General features: G+C 53.4%; 12 protein-coding genes across 12 annotated transcripts; 5 read left to right on the top strand and 7 right to left on the bottom strand.

Annotated features, from left to right (window-relative positions):
- Positions 1-371: 371 nt before the first annotated feature.
- J4E84_009619 (uncharacterized protein) lies at positions 372-998 on the top strand (the record flags this gene model as incomplete). The annotated part of the gene is made up of 2 exons (XM_049392181.1): positions 372-596; positions 651-998. The coding sequence occupies 2 exons, from the start codon at positions 372-374 to the stop codon at positions 996-998; spliced, it is 573 nt and encodes a 190-aa protein (XP_049240162.1).
- Positions 999-1,167: 169 nt separating this feature from the next.
- On the bottom strand, positions 1,168-4,109 carry J4E84_009618 (uncharacterized protein; the record flags this gene model as incomplete). The annotated part of the gene is made up of 3 exons (XM_049392180.1): positions 1,168-3,350; positions 3,403-3,539; positions 3,589-4,109. 3 exons carry the CDS (start codon positions 4,107-4,109, stop codon positions 1,168-1,170), a joined length of 2,841 nt encoding a protein of 946 aa, XP_049240161.1.
- A 685-nt stretch (positions 4,110-4,794) lies between these two features.
- J4E84_009617 (uncharacterized protein) lies at positions 4,795-5,319 on the top strand (the record flags this gene model as incomplete). The annotated part of the gene is made up of 1 exon (XM_049392179.1): positions 4,795-5,319. The coding sequence occupies one exon, from the start codon at positions 4,795-4,797 to the stop codon at positions 5,317-5,319; it is 525 nt and encodes a 174-aa protein (XP_049240160.1).
- A 1,035-nt stretch (positions 5,320-6,354) lies between these two features.
- J4E84_009616 (uncharacterized protein) lies at positions 6,355-6,855 on the bottom strand (the record flags this gene model as incomplete). Its single annotated transcript, XM_049392178.1, has 1 exon — positions 6,355-6,855. One exon carries the CDS (start codon positions 6,853-6,855, stop codon positions 6,355-6,357), a length of 501 nt encoding a protein of 166 aa, XP_049240159.1.
- A 1,457-nt stretch (positions 6,856-8,312) lies between these two features.
- Positions 8,313-9,021, top strand: J4E84_009615 (uncharacterized protein; the record flags this gene model as incomplete). Its single annotated transcript, XM_049392177.1, has 3 exons — positions 8,313-8,475; positions 8,525-8,792; positions 8,847-9,021. The coding sequence occupies 3 exons, from the start codon at positions 8,313-8,315 to the stop codon at positions 9,019-9,021; spliced, it is 606 nt and encodes a 201-aa protein (XP_049240158.1).
- A 411-nt stretch (positions 9,022-9,432) lies between these two features.
- Positions 9,433-10,935, bottom strand: J4E84_009614 (uncharacterized protein; the record flags this gene model as incomplete). The annotated part of the gene is made up of 3 exons (XM_049392176.1): positions 9,433-9,730; positions 9,825-10,053; positions 10,107-10,935. 3 exons carry the CDS (start codon positions 10,933-10,935, stop codon positions 9,433-9,435), a joined length of 1,356 nt encoding a protein of 451 aa, XP_049240157.1.
- Positions 10,936-11,094: 159 nt separating this feature from the next.
- On the top strand, positions 11,095-12,837 carry J4E84_009613 (uncharacterized protein; the record flags this gene model as incomplete). Its single annotated transcript, XM_049392175.1, has 1 exon — positions 11,095-12,837. One exon carries the CDS (start codon positions 11,095-11,097, stop codon positions 12,835-12,837), a length of 1,743 nt encoding a protein of 580 aa, XP_049240156.1.
- A 647-nt stretch (positions 12,838-13,484) lies between these two features.
- Positions 13,485-14,675, top strand: J4E84_009612 (uncharacterized protein; the record flags this gene model as incomplete). The annotated part of the gene is made up of 3 exons (XM_049392174.1): positions 13,485-13,605; positions 13,676-14,035; positions 14,092-14,675. The coding sequence occupies 3 exons, from the start codon at positions 13,485-13,487 to the stop codon at positions 14,673-14,675; spliced, it is 1,065 nt and encodes a 354-aa protein (XP_049240155.1).
- A 455-nt stretch (positions 14,676-15,130) lies between these two features.
- On the bottom strand, positions 15,131-16,485 carry J4E84_009611 (uncharacterized protein; the record flags this gene model as incomplete). Its single annotated transcript, XM_049392173.1, has 2 exons — positions 15,131-16,100; positions 16,145-16,485. The coding sequence occupies 2 exons, from the start codon at positions 16,483-16,485 to the stop codon at positions 15,131-15,133; spliced, it is 1,311 nt and encodes a 436-aa protein (XP_049240154.1).
- Positions 16,486-19,064: 2,579 nt separating this feature from the next.
- On the bottom strand, positions 19,065-20,168 carry J4E84_009610 (uncharacterized protein; the record flags this gene model as incomplete). Its single annotated transcript, XM_049392172.1, has 2 exons — positions 19,065-19,972; positions 20,069-20,168. 2 exons carry the CDS (start codon positions 20,166-20,168, stop codon positions 19,065-19,067), a joined length of 1,008 nt encoding a protein of 335 aa, XP_049240153.1.
- Positions 20,169-20,745: 577 nt separating this feature from the next.
- Positions 20,746-22,054, bottom strand: J4E84_009609 (uncharacterized protein; the record flags this gene model as incomplete). Its single annotated transcript, XM_049392171.1, has 2 exons — positions 20,746-21,931; positions 21,987-22,054. The coding sequence occupies 2 exons, from the start codon at positions 22,052-22,054 to the stop codon at positions 20,746-20,748; spliced, it is 1,254 nt and encodes a 417-aa protein (XP_049240152.1).
- A 1,154-nt stretch (positions 22,055-23,208) lies between these two features.
- On the bottom strand, positions 23,209-25,142 carry J4E84_009608 (uncharacterized protein; the record flags this gene model as incomplete). Its single annotated transcript, XM_049392170.1, has 2 exons — positions 23,209-24,433; positions 24,481-25,142. The coding sequence occupies 2 exons, from the start codon at positions 25,140-25,142 to the stop codon at positions 23,209-23,211; spliced, it is 1,887 nt and encodes a 628-aa protein (XP_049240151.1).
- Positions 25,143-25,365: the final 223 nt, after the last annotated feature.

Raw genomic sequence — 25,365 nt, 5'->3', positions numbered from 1 at the left:
AGGTGGCTGCCCGGTTGGGCCGCGGGCTCGGTGGTGCCGTGTAGCCGTCGTGCTGGCGGTGGGTGCGGGTGTCGTGGCCGGGTGTCGCAATGGCTCGGGCGGTGCTAGGAGAGCATTACGGCGCGGTGGAAGGATAGGAGTCGTCGCGTTATCAATAGAGGAGAGGGTGGCCCGTAGATTGCAATCCGAGGAGCATGTCCGTTATTGGAGTGGACCGGGGTAGGAGGAGTGAAGCAGGGCGCATGGTGGAGCTTGCGCTTGCGTCGGGCTTGCTGCGAACGATGGATCGGCGGAGGAGCGTCATCGTGTCCCGCCCACGCTCCCCTCCCAAACACTGAAACTTTTCCCACCACGCCGCCAAACACGCCGCCATGTCTGCCTCACCCCCACCCGAAGAGCGCGAGAAGGCCGACGCCGACGCCCGCGCAAAGGAGCAGGCCGAGCAGGCCGCCCTGCCCTACAAGTGGGACCAGACCATCAAGGACCTCGACATTGCCATCACCATCGATGGCAAGTACAAGGGCAAGGACCTGGATGTCAAGATTACCCGCAACGCGCTCAAGGCCGGCATCAAGGGCCAGGAGCCTTTCATCGACGTTCGTCCTTGTTTATTCCCCTCCAGCAAAAGCATGTGCTAACGCTTTGTCCAGGGCGAGCTGCCTCATGCCATACGCGTCGACGACTCCACCTGGACACTGACCTCCGTCGGGTCCCAGAAAGAGATCTCCATCCACCTCGACAAGGTGAACCAGATGGAGTGGTGGGCCCACGTCGTCACCACAGCGCCCAAGATCGACACCTCCAAGATCCAGCCCGAGAACAGCAAGCTGGGCGACCTCGACGGAGAGACACGCGGCATGGTGGAGAAGATGATGTTTGACCAGAAGCAGAAGGAGTTAGGGAAGCCTACGAGCGACGAGCAGAAGAAGGCGGATATCCTGGAGCAGTTCAAGAAGCAGCATCCCGAGATGGACTTTTCAAACGCGAAAATGGGATGAGGACGATGATCCCTGGAGATGAAGATTTATACCCCAAGAAAAGGTCATCAAGCAGATAGGCCAAAAGAGATATTACACAAACTATTAGCAGGCTTTCAGTTCGGTTTCTTGCATGACTTTGCCTTGGTGCCGAGAATGACATTCATGAACTACCTCAACACTACCCTCCTCACGTAACACCCCTCTCCCTACTCCCCTCATCGTCCCTCCCCGTACTCCCCTCCACGACCGGCGCTTCCACAACCAACAACCCCTCGCCCTCCCCACCAAGCTGCGGCAGATTCTGATTCTGACTCGCCCGCCTCGTATGCGCACTCAGATTTAAACTCGGCTGTCTCTGCCTGCGTTTGGGCAACGGCGGCGGCGGCGTCGCGAGCTCACTCGCAGTATGCGCAGTACCAGCACTGCCAGCACTGCTTTTCCTCCGCCGCATCTCCCGAAACACATCTTCCCCGTCGTCGTCATCTCCGCCACCTCCTGTCCTTGCGTCTTGATCTGGGAAGTGTGCGGCGGGCAAGAGGGAGGCTGTGCCTAGTGCTGTTTTTGGGCTATCGATGAGATCTTCGACTGAGTGTTTGCTGGAGACGGCGGGGGAGCTGGGACCAGGGACGACGGGTTTGCGTTTCGTGAGATTCGCAAACGTGGAAGAAGCTGCGGCGGGGATGGCCCACGTTTGTCGTTTTTCGTTTTTGGGGTGCGGTAGAGGTGTGCCTGGGGGAGGAAGGGGTTGGCCTCTACCCATGGGTTCGGAGTGGGATTTCGAGATGGAGGGATTGGAGTGGAGTTGCGGGCGGGGGTCAAGAGATGACGATGACGATGAGTCGTGATCTATGCTCGGGCCCTCGGATGTTGGTGGTCTGTTGGTGGTACTGGTGTTGGGCTTTGCGTTCTGCTTGGCTGCGAGCCAGTTCCTGGCTGCTGCTGTGGCAGAGTTGAGGGATTGGTTAATAGTCTGTTTCTTTGTCGCCATGTTGCTTGCTCCTGCTGCTGCGGCGGCGGCTGCGGCAATTTCCTGTGCAGATAACTCCCTCGACTTTGTGCGTGAGTGATCCGTGTTCGGTATTGGTGCGGAAGCAATGCTCGCTGCGTAGACCGAGGCAGCAGAAGTGTCTTCCGACGAGCTGTCTGATGATTCTGTCGTTTGGCGTGCGTTGCCAGGTCGCATTGGCGACTGCATCGGCGATGCGACAGGAAGCGACTTGACACTTGTAGGCGTCATGGTGCGGTCGTTTGACATCTCAGCAGAAGCATTCGACGAGTCAATCTTCACTTGAGCCACGGATGATGACGACCGCATTGCGCGGGGTCTTATTGACGCCGAGGATGACTTGTGGTCTGTCGACGTAGAAACACCTGTGCCAACTTCTTCTGAATCAACACTTGAGGCGATGGAGAAGTGCGCACTTGCCGCATCAGCCTTTTCATCAAGCTTCTCAGCGTCCGAGATCGCACTCTCCAGTGTGGCTTCGTCTTGCTTGATCTTGTCTGCGTCTTCCTCATCGTCCTTTGCGCTATCCTCCCAAATCCCTCCTCTTATGACCTGGGCGATAGTGTCGGTGAACGGCATGTCATCCCAGTTGGGCAACACCAACGTTTCGTTCACTACTTCCCGAATGCGATTCTCAATGGCCCTCAGCACAACGCCATATGTGATCTGACGCGAACTGACGATTGGCTCAAGCGAGAACTCCATCTTGGGGGGCGTCTCAAAGGTCATCCAGAGTCTATTGCTAGGCGGGGGCTTGACTCTTATGAGAATGTGTCCATCAAGCCTCTTCAACACGGCAGCCAACACAAGTGTCACCTCGCGGGCTTTGAATCGAGTGCCCAAGTCGATTCGTACGGTAGCTGATATCTCGATGCGGAAGCTTCCCTTGTAGCTAACATCCGCCTCCACGACGAGATCGCCATCGACAGTCAGCTCTTTGAGCTTGGGGTTCGTGATGAAGGGCGGCGAGGTGCCCATGTCGACCTTGCGTAGCTGTACGCTGCTGATGATGGCAGGCTTAGGCACGCGGGCTATTTTCTTGTTGATCTTACTCGCGATAAAGTATTTTATTTGCGAGGTCTTGTATAGAGCGAGAAACACCCTGCCAATTAGCGCATTGATCCAGCGAGTATGTAGGTTCTCCTCCGAAGCATGCAGTTGCTGGACTAGCTTGACAAGATCAGGTGTATCGAACTTGAGCGGAACGGACGGCGAGTCTGTATCGGTGGGGTCTTTCTGGTTCTCTTGGGCGTGCAACATTGCGTGGTAGAAGTCCTCTTTCTCAGAGCAATTGTCTGAGAAGAGATAGAAGCCTTTCGCTTCGACATTGCTGTTGCTGTCCAACTGTTGAACCAGTCGAATGCCTGTATCTGTAAGCACTAGGAAAACATGACAGGAGCTTGAATCTTAGCATACAGTTCCTCTTGATCCAAAGCTCGCCCTCCGGTATGCGTTCTCCGCCCCCATATATGTCTACCTTGTAATGTGCGAGCGATATGACGTGGCGTACTTCGAGCTGATCTTCATTGTCGTACAGCATAAGGTGGCCGAGACTGCTCTGTACTTAGTTTGACTTCATGTACTCGTAATATATAGACGTACCGCAAGACCACGTAGAAGACGTTCCGGGCCTTCTTGTTCTTCGCGTTTGAAGCTTCGATCGTGGGGCTCGCGTTCTTGTTCCTGTCAAAGATGCTCCTGTACATAGACTGGTACACACTCGGGCTCTCCACAGCTACTACAGCGCCGGCCGGCGTCGTTCGATCCGGAGGTTTGCCGTTGACGCCGCCTGGCACATACTCCCGGCACACCGCAAAGTATCCAGCGCAGGCATCTGGCTCGTGGGTCCTTCCCTTCAGCTTCTCCAGTATCTCGTCATCTATTCCCACTCCGACTTGTACGTTGTCGTTGTTCTTCCCGTTTGCGGACGTGTCCGACTTCCTGCGCTGTTCTGGAGTTGCCCCGTCGCCTGCAGTGTTGATGTTGTGGTTGTCTTGTTCCGTGGCTCTGGTTCCCAAGTACCATGCGGCTACGAGTACAGCGGGCAGGAGCGTCAGCCCTCCGACGAGGTAGCCCCATAGGAATATCTTGAATACGGCTCCATACCCCCAGTCCCCACTCATCTTGGGTTACGTGTTATGCGGTGTTGTAGACCATCCCTCGCCATGTACATGTGCGTTGAGCGAATCGACGTTCGATTGTAGAAGTTGGTTGGTTCTTTGTATGTGTCGGGGGCGTTGGTTGACGAGTAGTCGGTTAGCACGGCGCGTCGAAGCAAGTAATGTAGCGAGTGATGCTAGCGCTCGTCGAAGGGTCCGGGTGTCGGTCGTGTACGTCGCGCGAACGTTTGGTCGGAGAAATAAGGCAGTCAGGTGTCAGGCAGCGAGTTGTTCTCGAGTACTGCTCGGCTTGGACTTGGTCAGGGTCAGTGGTTCGACGCGAACTAGAGCTATGGGTAGGGGCGGGGCCGGAGTTAACGCTCCACGTGTGAGGTGCACGTCGTTGATCGGCGCTAAAGCATTGTCCCGCGCTGCTATGACGGCATCTTCGACATTTCACCAACACGATTTCAAGAGAAGGGAAATTACTCAAACTTTGAAAGATTAGAGGTTTCTTAGAACCCGCTGCACTTTCACGACTGCATAAAAGTAAGTGCTCCAGCTGAAATTGTATTTACGATGCGAAAGTCCACCAACAACGTCGGGATCATCTCATCTGACCCCATGTTCTGATCCGTGTACACCCTATTTCTCGGATAACAGCTTATCGTACAACAGCAAAATACAAGACTTTTGCGTCCTCACCAGCATGGCAACCACGGAATCCCAATCCTACAATCCAGACATTCCCTCGGACCCTGTTACCAAAACCACGGACACCATCCATGTCGAACTCACCCCGCACGACCTAAACTCGCTGTCAGCGACCAAATTCGTCCGATCACCATCAGCAGGCGCGACAGTCTTGTTCATAGGCACAACGCGCGACTCTTTCAACAACGAGCCTGTTTCGTCTTTAGCCTACACTTCCTACGCCCCACTTGCCATTTCAACCCTGTTCAAGATCGCTACTTCCATCCTCACAAAACACGCATGCACCAAGATCGCTATCATTCACAAGTTGGGTGAATGCCCGATTGGGGAAGAGAGTATCGTTATTGCGGTTTCGGCACCACATCGACAGGCAGCGTGGAGAGCGGGTGAGGAGGCATTGGAAGAGACAAAGGACAAAGCCGAGATATGGAAGCTAGAGAGGTTTGAAGGTGGGGAGGGTGTTTGGAGGGCGAATAGGGATGGGCAGAAAGGTGTGAAGGTAGAGGATGGCGCGAAGTAGGGGTGGGGAGAACGCCAAAGTGAACGAGGATTTGCAAGATGGTCGCCGGATGTGGACGTTTGCTGAGCTTCCCGGTTCCTCGGCGTAGATATGCTGCAGTGTGACATGCTGAACGGTATATGTCCAGTTTGTGACATGAGACCGATTTTGGGGATCAATTTCGAGGCGAAGCATGTTTAGTGCCAAGGCTATGAAGCGCAGTGAAAAGTGGGCTTTGTAAGCTTATGCTGCGTATGTACAGTAAAAACGCCTTGCATAAAGTACTATTGTACTATCCCTCATTTCGAGCTTACGACGTATGTCGTGAAGATGAATATGATTTAAGTCACTGGCTATATATGCCGCATTGGGACTTGCCTAGACACTTGCACTTATATCTTTGTTTGCAGCTACATTGCTGGTTCCATCTAGTCTAGAAGAGATGCCATTGGCAGAAAGATCCTGACCACTAGTGCGGCTCTGAACATCAATGTGATGTCAGACCACGCTGCATCTAGACAGGATGTGTCCCAAAGCCGTGTTGTAGCTGCCCATCACAACCCGTTTTTCGCTGAGACATGATTGAGACTGGACATTGCCGCGGTGGGACGCCGATCATAGACATTGCACTCAGCTTATGTTGTGGGACCCTTCCGCGTAGCCGTTCCAACTAACTTTGGAACGTACCGGAAAGCATATCGAACTAGTTCAATGCTCGAGGCTTCCCCTAGAATTGTCAACCGCGTGCCTCTGATGCAATCGATCGGAGGACAACGCCGTCGTTCTCAACATTCTGGCGAGGCGTTCTGCACATGGTGCATTAGCATCAGGTAGCCTACATAATCTACGACACGTCGACAGTGTTGAGGGTCTCGACTTGACATAGAGGCGGGGTTGTACCAGTGGGCGCAGAATGATGTGCCTCGATTGCAAATGTCGCTCCGATGAGGCACTGCGAGCGCGCCGTGCTTGTGCTACCATGCGCAGCTACTAGGCACTCAGCCTTCCTGTTGTATACACTAATCTTACAGTCGTACTTGTACACGTTAACGGTCGTTATTGGTTCTTGTCAGAACCGTCCTTCTCGTCCTCCTCTATTATTCGCATCTGGCCGGATGCTGCTATCATCTCGCTGATGGTATTGGGTACATCATCCTCGGACTGGTATATCCGATCGTAGTTCAGGCGGCCTCGTAGAACTGCGCGAGCTTCTCTCAGATTGGCAATATCAAAGGTCCACATTGCGCCACCGAGCGCCATGATGCCAACACTGGCGCAGTTCATCGTGGCCAGGTTCAAAGCCTGGCAGGCATCTGAGAAGGGACTGAAGTATTCGTGCGGGTTCGTGTTCGCTTCGTAAAACTTTGGCATGACACGGAGCTGCCGCCTCCATACGGCCTTGCGCGTTATTGCGGTCGAGGCCAGTAAGCAGGCGCTTCCGAGGAAGTATATCGAAAGCTGGCGTAATGATCGTGGAGACGTAATGGGCGTTCCTTCGTATGTGCTTTCAGCCGGCCGTGGAGGGGGGTTGACCGGCGCTGCCGTTGGACGGGACATCATTCGCAAGATCGGAATCTTCTGGACAGCTTCCATAAACCTCTCGAGCCGTACTGCAAGTATTCTGGGGTAATCTGTCGGGTGACTGCAGGACTAGCGTTGCATGCCGAATTCGTTGCGGACGTTGCGGACCCCCGAGCGTGTCTCTGCTGACAGAGGAGGGGAATTTGGGCTTGCCGAGAGTCGTACAGTCGAGGCGGCGTCGTGGAAATACCCGGAGCGAGTGTGTTATTAGCCAAAGGCGTGGCGTGAGAAGGCAATGGCCGGGCAGACATCTTCGTCAGCCCGTCACAGAAAAGTTGCGATGCAAGCCGGCGTCGGTGGGTCTCGGGCCGTGCGCCCAGATTCCCCACAATGGCTGAACCCCTCTTCACCCACCGCATCAATGCCCTGTCATGTACAAACAAGCTTTCGCCATGACAAAGTGATCGATCAGACGCGCATATTGCGAATGACGCCTTCAAGTAAGAGCTGCTGATTGCTCCAGCCGCACCTCCCTCGTATTGCCCATCTTTCCCCTCACTAAAACCGGGCGAGAAGAAGATTCGATATCAACCTGCAGCATGCAGTGATCACCGTCAGGTACACCCGACGACTAACTATTAGTTCCCGATCAACACACTCAGCTTACGCTTCCCCGGCTTTTTGCCACCTCAGATGTTTCCGGGTTCCTGGGACTCTTGCTTGGAACCACCAGGGTACCCGGTGGACAAACGTGCGTGACGTACAGCACGTTGATTCGACACGTGCTTCGATGTACAGGTCTTTGATACACAGCTGAACATCATTTCGTACTTCCAAGTCATAGAGATGCTCGTCAGCTATTCGGGTCGTTGGTACCGACGATTTACGTTTCTCGGTCATCATCAAGTCCATGAGAGAAAGACACTTGCCAGGTGCACTTCCAATTCTCTTCTCCACACCAGAAGATCCGGTTGGCTCATAGTCTACTCCCCCACTCATCGCTTTTCATGGCTTGCGTACACGTACTAGATGCATTCCCTTCATTAGTCATTAGACTGGTGCACTCGTGGATACTGGTAGCGTGGCAACTGCATGCATGCATGCTTCCATGGGACGACTTGATCTGGACCCGCATCGACATGCTTGACCTATTTTTGTCATTTGATACTCGACCTGCTGTACTAGGCCCGCGGTGTATCTTCTTCTAAGCCATCGTGCGAGATGTGCAAGGTACTACGGATCGCTTTGTCGATCATCCGGGCCACCAGAGAACGACTCTGCCTCGTTTCTCCGCACAGGATGACAACGATGCGTCGGTTATGTGTATGTTGAGAAGCTAGGCTCGAGTATAAAGTAACCCTATAGTCGCACTTTGAAAGCATCATCAGCCTTTACAGTCTGCAACAATCTAGTCAATACTCCTTCGCTACAAGTCCAATATCGTCGTCGATTGCTTTACCTTCACTCTCGATCACTCAAGTCTTTAGCCCAGGATGCTCTTCAAGAATCTCCTCTCGCTCGCTGCTTCAGCTTCTCTCGCTGCTGCTTTCCCCGGTTACTCCGCAGTGCCTCCCAAGTCTTCTTCCAGCGCATACGTGCCCCCTCCAAAGACTTCGTCTGCGCCTCCTCCCAAAGAGACAACAATCTGCACTCCGTGTAAGTGTTTACGTGTAGCTTCCTGTGATTTTGGATTGACTTTGCTCAGCCACATACGTCAGCTCCAGCGTCGGGGAGGGCAAGACCACCTATTTGTCTACCAAGACTGTGGTCATTCCTGTCACCACTGTTACTGAGAAGCTCTCGACCGTCACAGCACCTTACCCATACACCACTACCGGCACCAGCACCAAGACGGTCACACAGCTCACCACCTATCTGACCACCAAGACCTACTCGACTGTGACTACCATCTACAACACCAAGGTAGAGAGCGAAGTCAAGTCTGCTACCAAGGTTGAGACCGTGCCAGTTGTGTAAGTATACGACCGCGGTTTCTCAGAGTGTTCTTCAGGCTGACACTGATACAGCTCCACCGGAACTTCCTACAAGACTAGCGTCTCCACTGCTAAGGAGACCATCACAAGCTCAAAGACCACCGGGTCTGTTGTCACGGAGACTGCAAAGAAGCCGACCACGTACATTACAACTGGCACCACGACGGTCTGCACAACGTCCAAGGGCGGCTATGGCGACGGCTACTAAGCCTTGATCTTTCGCGCATAAAGGAAACTAGCAATGCAGCTAGCAGGACCGATGAACTCGACTGATTGCGACGCAAGCTCCAACTGCGGTACACTCCTTGTGCAGGGACTATGTTTTGAGCGCGTTGATTCACGACCCATTTCGATTCTTGAGTCACTCCTTAGACTACCATCTTACCCAGCGATAGAGCTGCATCTATAACAATAAACATATTTTGGCAAAAGAGAGAGAGCAAAGACACAAATTGCAAACTTCTAACTTCGATGATGTCAAAGCTCTAAAGCTGTAGTATCTTGAAATGAGGCCAGCTGGTGAACCCCAAATCACGTTCAAGTCCACTCATGTAACCAACGGATAAATCGCAGCAAATCGCCTCGTCCATTATCCCCATCCTCACTGTAGATCCAGCCCTCAATATCTCGACCTATGCTGCGGTCGCTCAGGACCCTGCATCATAGCCAAACGCGCAGGGTTCATGCCAAACGTAGCGGCCTCGGTGGGCTCGTCTGCTGCAGCAGCCTCCTCTCCAGCCTCGGCGTCATCACCGTCCTTCTTGCCCGACTTGGCCTCCTTCTTCGCCTTGCGCTCGCTCTGCTTCATTTCGAGTTCCGTCTTCTTGACGCGGTCGCGGGCACGCTCGTCGTGTAGCTTCTCGTTCTTGGCGGAGATTTTGGACTTGCGGGCTTCGCTGTTGCCGCCGCCTCCTGCGCTGTTGGGTGGTGTTAGTATGTGTTCTATTGCTTTGTGTTGGGTGGTAGGGGACTAGGGATGCGCGTAGAAGACCTAGAGGATTCAAATCTTACCTCAGCTCAACATTGATCTTCCTTCCCTCCTTCTTCTTGGGGTCGGCGAAGAGGGAGTGGTGGTACTTCTTCAAGCACGTCACCATACGGTCGTAGCGGTCGAATTCGATGAAGCAGGTGCCCATGAACTTCTCAGTGCCCTTGTATGTACGGAGACGAATGTCGGTGGGCTTGATCTTTTCGAAATGCTTCTCGATTTGCTCTTTCGTAGCACTGTAGGGAAGGTTGCCTGGAATTGTACGTTAGATGGGTATGGTAGATCGGAATGTGCACAGGACGTACCGACGAAGACGATGAAACGGCCCTTGTTAGCCTCGACTGCGGCTTGAGCTTCCTCTCCCTCTACCTCGACTTCGGCGCCACCCTCAACGTCTACATCTGCGTCTTCAGTAGGGGCTTCGCCGTTGGTCTCGGCTTTGGGCTCTTCAGTAGAGGTTTCGCCATTGGTCTCCGCTTCTGCCGCCTTCTTTGCCTTCTTCTCTTTTTTCTCCTTCTTCTCCTTCTTGTCTTTCTTCTTCTCCTTCTTAGCAGCCTTGGAGTCAGAGTCTGCGCCGTTTGTCTCTGCAGGTGTGTCCTCAGCTACGCCGTTCTGTTCCTCAGCTGCGTCTTCCATAGGTGTGTCCTCAGATGCGGCAGCGTCTTTGCTCTTCTTCGACTTCTTGTCCTTCTTCTCTTTCTTGGACTTCTTTTCCTTCTTCGCAGGCGCGTCTTCGGTGGCATCGGGCATTGGCTCGTCATCGTTGACGCTGATGAAGTTCTCCGAGGACTTCATCTCATCGATAAGATCAGCTTCTTGCGCGTCCTCAGAGACATTCGCATCCTTGGACTTCTTGGACTTTTTCGATTTCTTTTCCTTCTTCTCCTTCTTTGCGTCTTCTAAGGCGTCTTCGACGGCCGATGTGTCGACATTGTCCTTGGACTTCTTAGACTTCTTATCCTTCTTATCTTTCTTGTCCTTCTTTTCCTTCTTCACCTCGGTCGCTTCGACTGCAGGCGCATCTTGGACATTGTCTGTCTTCTTGGATTTTTTGGACTTCTTCGGCGCGTCCTCTGCTGCCTCGGCGTCGCGCTTGCGCTTCTTCTCGGGGGTGTCAATTTTAGATTTGGACATGGTGGACGCGCAAAAATGGTGTAGATCTGTAGGAGCGTCGCGAAACGAGAATGGAGATCCTGAACTTTTTCTGCCGGGCGGTCGCGCAAGATTGTCTTGGCGCGTGAACTACGGCATCGCAGCACCCCTCAAGCGACAGAATTGCAGTCGCAAAGCATCATGCGGCCGCCGGCGCACCGAGCAAAGCTCCCACACGGCTCGCTGAGGCCCCCGACATCGCGTACCTCTGACCGCCCATGTCCACGCCAGTTCTCGAACAAACATCCCCGCCAATTCCTCGTCGCGCACCAGGGCTCGCCCCGGCCACAGCTACCATTCCTATATCCCTCGGGCCAACACCTCTCCAATGGCCAACTGCAACGTCTGTTCTCCATTAGCGCCAACCACAAGAAATTCATAAAAGAGACGGCGAAACTGAGTGTGCGCTACAGCATCCTCATCTTTCTCCTCTCATCATGCGTCAGTATCGCAAGTCTGGGCATTTTGAGCGAGCAGCAAGAGCGGGCGTTTCCGTCGCCGCATGAGTGGAGTCTGATTACACGATTCAGGTTCCGGCGAGGAAAGTGGTGGCAGGTGCCCGAAAATAACGAGGAAGAGGGTTTTCCCAACTGGGCACGGGTCTACTCAGAGCTGGAATATGCGCTGAATCGATTGGAACACCCGAACAAGGATGGCGCGGGTTTATCTGACCAGGAAGAGGGAGGGATCTTGGTGCCCGGCGTAGGCAAGGCAGGCTTCGATCTGACGACCAAAAGCGAGGAGTGGCGACAAGGGTACTACGAAGTCTTGATGGGCATGGGCAATGCTGCAGAGAGGTTAGATGGATGGGTGACGGACAAGTGGAGGAGAAACGTGTGGGCGCCAGAATTCATTCAATCGCCCTCGAATCCACGACCGAAAGCTGTTCTTCCCGGCATGCCCGAACCACCAGATGAGGAGCATCGCTTTCCCGCGGCGGAAGCACCAGAGACATTCTACCTCAAGGTTATCACCTCTAAGGGGTTTACAACATATCAACGGCTGTCAGCTGCGTTGAGCTATGCCGACTGGCTCAATTTCAGAAAGCTCCCCGACTCGGCGGAGGAAATGTATAGATGGGCACTTGACATTGCCATTGCAGGCCTACCCACGCCCGAGCCTTCGACAGTTATCGACCGAGACAGTGCCATTCTGTCGTCTACGGCACCCAAGGAAGCAGTAACACCAAACATCCTCTACGCGGCGACAAACCTGGCTACTTTTCTAGCGGAACAACGAAGAGTCTCGTCTGCACTCCCAATTTTCGTCTCGCTGCTCCGTGCTCGTATCGAAGCCCAGGAGGCGCATATTCCTGTGGTTCATGCACAAAAGGACTCTACTCTCATCGGTACTCTGTTTAGCTTGCTGCGTGAACCCGACTATCCAGAGGTACCACCCTCAGGCGACGAACCACTCCTCCGCAAAGAGAGCGATCGCTGCGAAGAAGCTGCCTTGAAGAACTATATTGGCGAGATCCTTTTCGCAACAGCCGGCAACTCATCTAGTCAACGCCAACAGGGCCTCTCATGGGTGCGCGATGGTGTCTCTACCTCCAAGCTCGCGCAATCGCTCGAACCCATACGCGCCAACGACGACCTCCGCAAGAAGTGCGAAAAGTGCGAGGAGGTCGGTCTCGAATCGTGGGGGAAGATCATGACTTACATGGCTGCTGAGGCCCGCGAGAAGCGGGATCAGGCGAAGAGCGGAGGTCTGAAGGGGCTGGTGTGGAAGGTCAAGGGCACCAAGGCCCTGGATGAGGACGTGGAGAACCTAGAGGGTGAAGAAGAGGGTGTTATCCTCCGACTCAACAAGCTCAGAAGCAAAATGCTCAAGGAGGAGTATGAGGAGATGGATCGCAAGTTTGCGCGAACCTTTGTATTCTAGCAACTGGCTGTAGGATATGCTCGACGGAACTGTACAACACCTACGCCTGCGTGGTTTTGCCAAGCGCGACCGGCAATTTTACCCAAGACCCTCTCACAGCCCCTGCATCAGTTCTGCCAGTGCAACTTATCGCATGTGCATACTCAACATCACCATGTTTCAGACGTGAATCACTTTAGCCTTCACCCTATCAATGTCGGCACATCCCTCTGGCGCGGATCGCCATATCCGGCTCGCTATCAGGGCCCTAGCGCTCGAGAACCAATCATCCAAGCCACACCCGCTGTCAATTCCAACCGAACCGAACGCTTGCTTTTGGTCACCCATCAAATGTGTTCGCACGTGTGCCGGCCTCCCCGACTATTGGCGTGGGCAGCTGATTATTGCTTGGGGACACAGGCGAATTAGTACGAGTATGTCTGCCATGCATAGACGGTATGTCGCTAGCGCATGGGGTTTGGTGGAGGAGAATGGGTGGGTAAACCGTTCGTCTGATGCGGTTGTGAAGGGGGTGACTCGGTAGTCAGCTGGGCGTAGGCGTTTGTATAAGAGAAGCAGTGATTCAGCAGTTGGTTTCCTCTTGTGCGCAAACCGACACAGATTCCATTCACAACTACTGCCTTCGTTATATATCTCAAGACGACACGATGGCTTTCAGGCCACTTGTTGCGCTGGCTACCATGGCCGTATCCTTGGTCAGCTGCGCGCCGCTCGCACTCGACGAAAGGCAGGCGCCAAATGGCGTTCCCGATTATGTACTCAAATATGGTACGCAGTGATACTCGCTCTTGCTTTGTTGTCTGTTATCGTACATCAAATTTGACTAACCTGCCTTTAGCGCCCATCGTCTACCTTCACTCGCAGGATGCCTATTATCCCACCGATATACAAGCATTCCTGAACCATACGACTCCGCGAGTGGAGTTCAACGAAGTTTCTGGTCCTTCAAAGCCCCTAACTACTTCCAACCTCGATCAGATGGGCAGCGACGTCTGGCTCACTTCCAACGACGACGTGACCAAAGATCCCACATGGATCAAGGGCACAAAACCCAACGCGCAGGGCAAGACCGAAGGAGCGACCACAGCAGCCATCATTGTGAACGACAAGGGCAACGGCAACGTTGATGCTTTCTACATGTACTTCTACGCCTACAACTACGGCGGTGAGGTACTGGGATGGAGCAAATTGAACTTTGGTACAGCCTTCTCCCATCCATACCATGAAACAGTTCAGTTCTAACAGTCCAACAAGGCAATCATGTAGGCGATTGGGAACACGTCATGGTACGTTTCGCAAACGGTTCTCCCGAGGCAATCTGGTACTCTCAGCACGCAAACGGGCAAGCCTTCCGCTACGGCACCGTCGAGAAGACCGGCGACAGACCCATCGCATACTCATCCAAAGGCTCGCATGCCAACTACGCCATCTCCGGAACCCACGACCACACCATCCCCAACCTCAACCTTCCCGGCGGCGTCTTGGAAGACTACACAGACCGAGGTGTGATGTGGGATCCCCTTCTATCGGCCAACTTCTACAAATTCGACGCTGGAAAGTCCGCTTTCTCGGCTTATGATGGTCAGGCGCCGACGGCGTGGTTGAACTTCAAGGGCAGATGGGGCGATGAGGAGTACCCCGAGAGTGATCCGAGACAAGTCAAGCTGTTTGGTCAGGCTAAGTTCTCGGGTGGACCGACTGGACCTGTGGATAAGCAGTTGAACAGGGAGAAGATCTGTCCGGATAACGGTCAGCTTTGTATTTTGAGGAGTATCCTCGTGCCAAGGAGTAGGGGTATGGATGAGTTTGCGCAGGATGGCGATGTTATCATGGAATGACGAGTGCGAGGCGGTGATTTCACGAATTTTTCGATTACTCTCACGTAATATATAATGATATTGGCTTCAACAGAGCAGATACTTCGTTCTTCTCACTGCAACACAAGTATGATCAAGTTCCCCAGAGCCATCGAGGCTGTACCGCCCTCTTCTGTGTGCCCTGAGCCCAATAGATCGCCCCAGATCTAGTATAACGCCGTACACAAAACTTAGGGTATCATGATAACGACTGACTAAAAACTCAAGTTCAAAAACGAATGATCCGCCGAAACTTGGAAACACCCGGAATGACAGTAAGCTGAACGCAACCCAAGAATAGAGAGCCATTGATAAAATAAGAAATGATGATACAAAAGGACAGAGCACGATGACTCGAAACACGGTGAGCTGACGCGAGCCACGTAGTACTGTTGAAACGCCACAGTAGTACGACGACGTGGAGAAACATTGACGCATCACCACGGCTCTGGATGAAGCTGAGCTTTGCCTTCTTCAGTGGCTTGGCCATTCGACACCTCAGCGTGACGTACATGGACGTCGTGCTTGTGGAAATCATCTAGCGCGATCTCAGTACCAGAGTCCTGCGTGTCGCGGGAGCTCGTCATCGTTTCCTTGCGGTAGGCATCTCGTCGCAGATGATGTTGCAACGGGCTGCCAGTCAGCTTGGATTTGACCGTACCCCAAGCTCTTCTGCACTCGGCGCGGGTGGTGAAGATGTAGATGGTTGCGTTCCAGGCTCCTTGAAGCGGAAGTACAATTGCGGATATGATGTTGAGAGCGAAGCTCGAGCGGTTTCTGTGCGTGAACTGGTACATGCGGTTGATGCTGCTGGGTAGCCAGACGACAAGCAAGGCTACGAACATGAGGAAGGCGACTTGGAAATATGCCATGGCTGCAGCATGACCTTCTGCGGTCCGCTTGGCGACAGGACGCGTTGTCAACAATGTGGTCGGGGTTGCCGAGGTTTCTGCAGGGCTTGTCGCAATGACGGTCGCCCTGTACCCATTTCGACCTCTCGTACCATTGTGTGGATGTCGCTGCGCTTCAACATCCTCGATCTGTATTCTGGAAGTGCGGGCAGCATCCACGACTGGCAGTGTTTCCGTCCCCGTATCATTGTGTTTGCTGGGCGAGGAGAGCAACCGCGTGCTCGAAAACGAATTGATGGAGCTTTGATCCGGTTCGGGAGAGACACAGCGTGAGATGGCGTCCTCCGGCTGGACGTGGCATTTGATCTGTGTCGTCACCACGATGTTGTTTGTACCCACAAAAGGATGCGAGGCAGTGATCTCCGGAGCAGCAGTGAAGGAGTTTCCGGCTAGATAATGATGCGAGCTTCGTGAAACGGAGCGTAGCTCGGCCCTCTTCCTCCAGATCCGATAGCCAGTGATTATGTAAATGCTGATAGTCGTAGTGATAACAATCCTGGCGAGATTAGTTGAGCGTGGCTTGACGAGGACTGGACTTACCAGGTAGGAGCGTAGAAAAATGCGATCCGCATCCACTCGACGTCAGACGATACCCAGCACCAAAGAGTTGCTGATCCAATAATCTCGTTTCCCGTTCTACCCAAGATGAAGTAGACGAGGACTGGTAAAGCTGGGATCCCATAACTACACGCGACATACCACTTCTCCAAATGGCGAAGTTGCTGGGCATCGTATCCATAGAAAAACACCAGGAATACATTCGTAGCCATCGATAAACAGAAGAGCGCATCTGTGATCAAGAACCATTGGATCATGAGACCCTGGAACTCGCAGAGACCGGACGGGGGTTCGGAATCCTTTGGCAAGACTGCAATCGACATTAAAGTCGCGATATTCGTCAAGATATTCCCGAATGTCGCGAAGAATACCAGACGGTTGATTGCTAGGCGACATCAGCTCTTGTAACGCATCGAAGCAAGTCAACGTACGTTTTCTGAAGAAGGGAAAACACACGAAAGTAGTGATAATGATTGTTGAGCCTATGACGGAAAGTCCAGACGCCGCTCTCGTGGCGATGACAAGCGCAAAGTCTTTGTGGGGAGATAGTGGCGTAGGCATGTTAGGAAGTCCCGAGGTCGTCGAGACAGCGTGTTGTGCTTCGCAAAGAAGGAACTGTGCGCCAAGGTTGGTACAATCTGGTGCGTGGCTAGCGTGTGAGTGATACTGTTTCCCAGATTCACTCGAGTGCGACTAATCGTGTTTGGTAGTTATTTGATCCCGCCGACCGCCGCAGTACTTGTGAAATATCCCGGAGAGCGCCACAGTATCGGCCCTGCAATGACGACGAACGACTTCGCCGACGAGATGCACAGTTTAGGCGAGGAGCCATGCGCAAACAGCCAGTATAGTCGATATAAGGGCCAACAAGGGTGGCCGTGGTCGAGTGTGGAGGATAACCGGTATGAACGGGATGAAAGACCTTCGAATCTGGAAGCGGATCGACTGACAACGCAGGATAACGTGATCGAGACAAATAATATTGACTTCCCAGCTAGGAGGACGGACTCTCCGCCTGTAAGAATGTAGATTGCTTCGTAGATTTGGTGTACAACGCGCTTACGAACGCAACGAAACCCTTACGCACAACGTCGTACAGGGTCCGCAAGAGGAAAGGAAAGATGCAAGAAATGAACTTGAGCCACTATGTCGGTTCGTAAGTCGGTCTCCCGGCGAATGAAGTTTTGTGCACGGCAGTAGCGTGGTAAATCTGCTCCACAGGGTGTGCACAAGAGGTACAGGAATGGTCAATAATAGCGTGAAGTGGATTAAGATAATACACAACTCAATCCTTTCCTACATTCAAGTAGGCTGGTATATAGCTTACTACTGTCTCGAGCTTTGCGGAGAGCATGGTCGCCGTAAGCCATCGCTGCTTTTGGTAACAACTGCTGTGTACTGGCTTTCGTGAGAATAGAACCCTGTATGGTGGCGTGCAGGCTGTTTGCAGACCACAAAGCTGAGGCCAGAGAATCGATAGCAGAAAAATAGTGCCAATAGAGGTCTGCGATCTGGGAGGCACGCCGTCGAGACCACGACGTGGGACGTGCCAAGCCAGCCCGTCATCTTCCCCGCAGCTCCACTTTCATCTCATTCGGCAGTCTTTACCACTGCACGTCCTCGTCCTTCAAAACTGCAGTCGCGCCTGCACCCTCTGCCCTAGAACAAAGAGCCTTCGATTTCAACTAGCTAGATGCGTACGGTATGCGCAGGCTGGACATGTAAGATTCAGATACATCGGATCACCTCACGGCTACGGCACAGCCTCGGATGCTACGGCATCGGCAATGTGCAGTCTCGCAAAGACCCTTTCCGACTGACTGGTAGCAGAGATCTAGCTCAATACTGTTCAGACGTTGGTTAGGACTATCGATCACCAGTTTGATGATGTTCAACACGCAAAGAGTGCTTACTGAGCACATCAATTAGGGAACCCATCACACACCACCAACCTCTCACGTTGCCGTCTGGTCACATAGCATCTTCTACTAGGCTGAGAGCGGTGGCCATTCCTCTGATGATGGAAGGTCATTCTCGCCTACGATGTCCTATCACAAAACTCCTTCACCCACCACTAACCATTACCCAGCGAATAGCATTTCACCCTCGAAGCTGACTGCAATTATGTAGCAAAGTAGTCAAGCCTCTTTTTCGAAAGATAAGAGAACAAAGAGCGGTCTTAGATCATCGCTTGATCAGCAAACGAGACACAATTCGGCCACCGCGACCCTGCCAGTGAGACGGATCATCCCGATACTCAACGACGAAGGGCGCTGACTATACCGACTCATCCGGTGTACCCCAGACTCGCCCGAAATTCACAGTCAGATTCATGCGGCGAGAGGGCTGCTGTATGGCAAATAGGTTTGCGATGTTGCTCAAAATGGCAGTAGTATTGCTAGGGTTACCCTGAGTGTCGCCGGATTCGACTAAGTTCCCAACAAACACTGCCATCCCAGTACCAGCTGGAAGGATAGCCCTCTTAGAGGGTCCCGGATATATGGCTATGAGTCTGTGCACGGCACTCGCTCAATTCTAGGTTAACCTTCGGCACAAAAACAGATGCACGACTTCGCCGTTGTTGCTGCGGCTATGGCTGCACCCTTACACATCAGCCCTGCGCCGGATCGAGGGTCCAAGAACAGTCCACGGGTAAGTCACTACCACTCGTGCTGGAACGTGACTCCATTTCAATCTCCATCGGACGCTTTCCACATGACCAAATGGACTCAGGTCGCCGAAGTAAACGTCAGCAATCGAGGTCTTCAGGTACAGCGATCCAACCAGCATCTCGTTGAGCCACAAAAACGATTAGTTCCATGCGCAAGAAGAACTGCATTCCAGTTATTTCACTTCGCGCATACCTTCGTACCTTCCGCCTATCCAGCCCCCAAGAACCTCCTCACGTAGCAGCCACCGCAGCACCAGTAGCAACTGCATCCTCCGCCTTAGCCGGCTCCTCCGCAGATCTCCTTTGCTTTCCCGAAATGAGATAAATACTAGCGCGCACCTCCAACAACGGATCGTCACTCGGCTGTAACCCATCAATCCGCGGAATAGGATCGAAGATGATGCTCTTCTGCTGCTTCGCGCTCTCCGCGTCGTCCATCGTCTTCTCAATCTGTATCTCGCCTAGCTCTACAACACTCCTCGCCTCAGGCCATATTTCCGTCGCATTGTCCGTCACATCCCCTTCCTCGGCGACTTGAGCCAACAGCTTGAATCCAATCGGTCCAGACTGCAAACGCGGCTTCAACTCGTCGAACAGGTAGGATTCAGACTTTTCCTTTAGTGCCTCGGAGTCGAGATGTTTTTCTCCGGCGATGGGCACAATCCTGTACCTCACTACAGTAACCTTGTCCTCTTTGACAAGCTTGAACGCATTCACACCGAAGAACTTCTCCGTCGCAAAGCTCTCTGGACTAGGCTTCGCAGCCTGTAGGAATCTCGCTGTCTCGGGATGGCGGCCAAGGAACTCAGGCACTGCTTCTCCGGCATTCTGCCCCGTTGCCGCTTTGAGGAACTCTAGAAACTCGGCGCCGGTACGTGTGGGGAAGTATGGCGTTGAGTGCGCAACTATGTCAGTGTGTTGCCTTCGCCCGTCTTCCTTGGGCGGTAGGTGAAAGCGAATGGCAATGCCGCGGGGATTGGCATTGGGGTCCGTGTCTGCGATCTTGGGGAAACCGGTGGAGGAAGAGAAGCGAACGGTTATTGGTGTGGAGGCCGTGTTGAAGTGCGGGGCTGTAGTGAGGTCCGATACCGTGGCACTGGGAGTAAACGTTCCGGTAAGGAGATGTCCTTTTGCGTGGGCTGGTAGAGGATGTGTTAGCTACAGGTTACGTTTGGAACAGCGGCTCGGAAAGGGTTAAGCAAGGAGAAGGTAAAGAATAAGGAACAATTACGTACCTGGTCTAAAACTGTGCGGCGCGCCACCGGCCATGCCGCGAAGAGTGCTCACAAGACCATTGCTCGTCTCCAGCACCTCGGCATTCGTCGAAAGTGGCATGATGAACGAATCTACAGATCCTTAATTTATGTATCGTGCTTCTTGTCTAGACAGCTACAGTCTTGTTCGGTTGAAGCAAATAAGTACGGATATTTGCTTCAAACCGAACTGTTGACCCAATATATACATCACGCAGAAGCCCAACATGCTGCTTTGCTGAATAAACAAAGTCACCCCTAGTGCGTATATTCCAAATCGCTGCATTCAACAAACCGCTTGAAGTACCTTATCAGAAGTTCGAGAAGTAGCGAGATCCTCGCCCCCGTTCGCTAGTCAAATGCGTCACGTTCTATTGGCGGGTTCCGAGCTGACGGCATGCTTACATGCATGTTGCATCTTAACAAATCCTTCGCTTAAGAATCCTACACGGCTTCCTTCACGTTTAGTAAGCTTAGCTTAGCCTAGAGAAGAAAACTCGTCACGTCCAGTTCTCTGATTGGAGTTTCTAGACGTGCGAACATGGGGCCTAATTCGTATCAATGAGAGACTCAACAACAAACCCGGTTATCACAGCTTCCTTTCTTATCCAAGACCCGAGTAATCTCGTATACATGCAAGAAAAATCATCCATCAATGTCTACTCCGCACAATTCCCAACAACCATACTTGCCCGCCTCCCCACCAAACCATCCACATACCCCAAAAACACTTCCAGGTCAATCATATCAACCTCCCCATTCTTATTACCCAGACTAGGATTCGAGCTCCTCATCACCTGTCCTCCCCAGAGAATACGCAAATACGCCTTTTCATGTTCACTAGTACCACCAGTAGTCTCATACCCTTTCCGCCGATAAACCTCAAACACGACTTCCGAACCCATGCCCACCCAGACCATCTGTTCCACCTGCAGGAAACTGAGTAGCCGGGCCAATGACCCATCGTGCGCAACGTTGTGTCTGTACAGAACTGGACTCTGACCCGCTAGTACGGAGCGCATGTTTTGTACCAACTCTGCCATGTAGACGCCGTAGGAAGCAGCAGCTGCTTGTAAGGAAAGCGGAGAGTCGCGGTAAATAAACGAGTACTCGTATTGTCCCAGGCGATACACGGTATCGGCCTGGTTCTGGGAGACGCAGAGAGTGGGATTGGTGATGTTGCAAGGTAGAGGTTTGGCGTGACATTGGCGGGCGGAGAGATTGTCGTAGTAGTGGTCGAACCAGGTGTGCCATTCTGATGAATCAGTGGGCACGCCGCTTATGGCGTCGAGAGAGGCGAATAGAGGTGCTGTGGCGGTGAGATGTCGCGTCCAGTTCGCATCTGTGCTGCCGACGCCGTAGGAACTGTAGAGTGAGGACGCGGCTGGGCAGGAGTAGGATGGGGCGAGGGAGTCGATGGTGGAGGGTTGGACATGTAGGGGCACGTTTTCTTTGGGGCTGTACATGCCTTCGATTAGCATGCCGGCGACTTGGCTGGTGATGACGTTGTTGGAGACGCGCCAGGTTGTCTTTTCGTTGATGCTGTCGGGGAGGAAACCGAGCAGGTCGTGGTATACGTCGAAGAGGTCCTTGCCATGCTGTAGAGAGTCGTCGAGCCCCTCGCGAGTGATTTGAGGGAATTGGCACGACCCGTTGAAACCACTCTGGGCGAAGTGGTTGATGGGATTGGTGTAGACGCTCCAGTATGTTGACGCCGACGTGTTACCAGCGGGATTGAGAGGCTCGCCGTAGTAGAAGAGACCTTGGTCAGAGCAATCCCAGGGATATAACTCTTTGGGGAAGGTATTCGAGGCATATGGTGTGCGCTTGTGATGGCGATGAATACTATGCAGAATGTGAGTTGACGCTCTCGATTGACTGGGATTGTAGGACAACTTACACCTCCACGTACGCCAGCTCAAAGTCGTCATCTACCTTGACATACTCATTCTTTCGGACATGAGGCATATTGCACCAGTTGTACGTCCCATACTCCACACCGACAGGCAGCTGCGAGCTGTTGAACACGAACCCATTGGTGCCCGTCCCGTTTAATACTTGATCAAGATCATTAACCCAGCTCTTCTTAGGTGCGTACCAGCCCAAATCTACCTTTGTTACATTCTGGGCTACCGCTGTAGTAGCTATGGAAGCAAAGAGTAGCGATGCATAGCTGCGTGAGTAAGCCATATCGGTATCCTGAGGTAGCCGAAAGAAGAGCGTGAGAGCGGTGCAGACGAGGACGAATGCTGCCAGAGCAGAAGAGACAGCATGGTGCATGTCTTATATCTATAAATCACTCAGGGCGCGATACCGGGAGCCATTGCAGATGCAGAAGGTCTCGTCGTTAATGGCGAACGTTGAGAGCCGAACGATGGTCGCTGCGCGCAAGACATGCACGATGCGAGGTACGAGATGGCGATTGGTCAATGAGACAACGAGTCTGGCCCGCCAACTGGTATCTCGGGATAAGACACAACGAAAATTATCGACACTGATCCTGGGCTTCGTACTGGTTTTCACAATTTGTACCTTGATCCTAGCTTAATTCTCCACCGGGCTTGTTTCTTGCGAGTGTGGATCGAGCAATACTAGCTTGGATGATCACGGTCAACAAGCAAAAGCAACGGATGATTCATAAAATACAATTTTTTTTACTGCTCCCGAAGACGTACGATCAGCATGCTACAATCCCTCCACCGATCCCTCGATCGCTTGCTAAATACACGTTGAAGCTGTTCCCGCATTGCTCCAAATACTATCAAAGGCTACGCTCAGCGTGAATAACGTATCGACCACCCGGATCCTTTGTGAAACGGAATGAACTTTGTCGGAACGGCATGAATCTAGAATATACTAAACAATAAGAAAAAGGGTATGCGCAATTTTAAAATCAGATGAAAACACAAGCTTCCAGATGCAGACTGATATAGGAAAAGGCGTATGAGACCTCCAAGTGTGAACATGTACGGTGTGAGTTGTGATGAATGACGAAGGGCCAGAAGATGCTTCGTGGGGTAGAGATTGAATGATCGCGTTGTGCAGCGATGTTGCTTGTCGTGGATCCAACTCGACGATGCCGCGGGTATGGCAAGATGCCTGGGGTCTGAGGGTCGAGATGTCTAGAAATCGTTGCTAGGGCGATATGGGCGATACTCGCGGCTGCCAGCGCTGGCTGCCCGGCCATTGGTCGCAGGAACGGAGAGCTGCCTGGAGGCGGGTCCGTCCGATGTGACGACTCGTCGCCTGCCTTTTTCCAGTCGAGTGGTTCTCCAGCCCTCGTACCATTGCTCACGGGAAGCCTCGCGTAGCTCAGAGCGCCAATCACTGAAAACGCTCTCCCTGAGTTTGACGAAGTCACAGTGCTCTGGGTTGTAAGGATCGGCAAAGCCCCATGGGAATCTGCGACCAACAACCTCGGGGTCGTAAGGATCTGGCGAGATGATGCTGAGAGGCAAGAACGGAGTCTCTGCACTCTCGCTGTGGATCGAGGCGGACATGGCGGACGGCTTACGGCTGTGGCCTTTCCTGGCGCTTGGGGGCGACGTGGGAGGGGAGTGCGACCTGGTCGAAGAGCTGGAGGAAGCCATGGAGCGCGCAGCTTCGGAAGAAGATCGCTCGAGGATTTTGTTCAGAACTTCTGATTTGCCTTCGCCCTCAGACGACTGCTCGTATTCGTCCTCGTCGCGCTCATCAAGTCGGTCGGGGTCTTCGTCATCGTCGCCAAGGTCCAGGTTCAAAGCTTCCAAGGGGTCCAACTTTGCGCGCTTGATGGTATCCCAGACAGTCTTCTTCAGATAGCGCATGTGCGCGCCGGTGATTGTGTCTGCCTTGCTAATGACTGGGATGACGGTGGTCCTGGTTTGCAGCTCGCGAAGTATGTTGAGATCGAGACGATCGTCTAGACCGCCGAAGATGGCGCTGCCAGCATTGACAATGTTGGACTTCTTGCGAGCCTCGGCTATGTTCTGGTCGAGGCGAATCGGATCCAAAACGAGGAAGACACAGTGAATGTGTGTATCCTTAACACCTGGCGCGCGTACGACCTTCTGCTCCTCGCTGAAAGTGTCTTCGAACTTGGACTCGAGGAACGAGGTGATGATGGGCAGCTGGAAGTCGACAATGTTCTTCTCGAGGCCCTCAGAGTCCCAGAGCGTGACGCCGACTCTCTCGCCATCAACTTCGGTCTCGAGGAATTCGGAAGTGAACGGCGAGTCTCCACCACCTACGGCGGTAGCAGGCGGCGAGGGAGTGTTTGGGCGCTTTCGAGCCGGGAGCGCGAGCGCAGTGCGGAGAAACTCGATGAAAGAAGACTTGCCGCAGCCCTTGGTGCCAATGACAAGGATGCTAGGTAACGGTCAGCTCGGTGTCTACAGGTGTGTGACAAAACATACTTGAAAGGCGTGGGGTCCTTCCTCCTTCGCACACGACGGGGACTGTTGACGGTGCTGATCTGGCTGCTGGCGTAGCTGTAGCGACCGCGGTTGGTCATGCTCTCGGTCCTCGGGTAGGGATCGTAATCCATGTAGGTCGAAGGCGAGGAGCCTGGCACGGGCGGCGCCACAGCGGGGCTGGGCTGAGCGGGAGCCATCCTGTAGGTGTCGGTCGAGGGGCGGCTGAAGTTGTGGGCAGTGGGGTTGTAGGTGCCGGCCTTGTTGGAGACAATGGCAATGGAGTCTGGGCGCGTGTCTTCACCTCCGAAAGTCGCGAGCTGGGGAAGGGCCGAGTGGGAGGGCAGGCGCGGCGGCTGCTTAGGCAGCATGGTAGCTTCGCGCTGCCTGCGGAGAGCCTCCTCCTGGGCGAGGGCCTTTTGCTTCCTGCTCATCTTGCCACCGGAGACGCTTCGATTGGTGCTGCTGCCGCGGATTTCAGAGGAGCTTTTTCCGCTGGTTCGGCGCAAGAAGTTGAAGCTGGAACGGCGCGGTCCTGTTTGGTCGGCGGAAGACTGGGACTGGGACTGGGCTGCAGAAGGGCGGACAGAGGGGTCAGGTGAGCCGTCTTTGTAGGCGTCGGTATTAGGTGGATTAGGGGACCGGTCGTCAGTGGTGGTGGCCATGGTGGGCAGCAGAGGGCTCTTAATATCAGTGGCTCACACTTCGCGCGCGTGTAATCTTAGCAATCGAGGACTGCAGCGTAGTGGGTAAGCAGTCCTGCTGGGTCTTGCTGGGCTGGGCTGTCCTGCGCACGGCACAGCAATTCGGAAGCGTCTGGCGTCCTAGTGCGAGGGCAAGTGAAATTGGAGGAGGAGCAGCCGGCTGTATCCCAAGGTCAGCACTTGG

Source organism: Alternaria hordeiaustralica, assembly GCF_023758085.1.
Source record: "Alternaria hordeiaustralica strain BMP 2776 chromosome Unknown scaffold_30, whole genome shotgun sequence".
Classification (NCBI taxonomy): Eukaryota; Fungi; Ascomycota; class Dothideomycetes; order Pleosporales; family Pleosporaceae; genus Alternaria; species Alternaria hordeiaustralica.
This window is presented reverse-complemented; position numbering and strand designations above follow the sequence as displayed.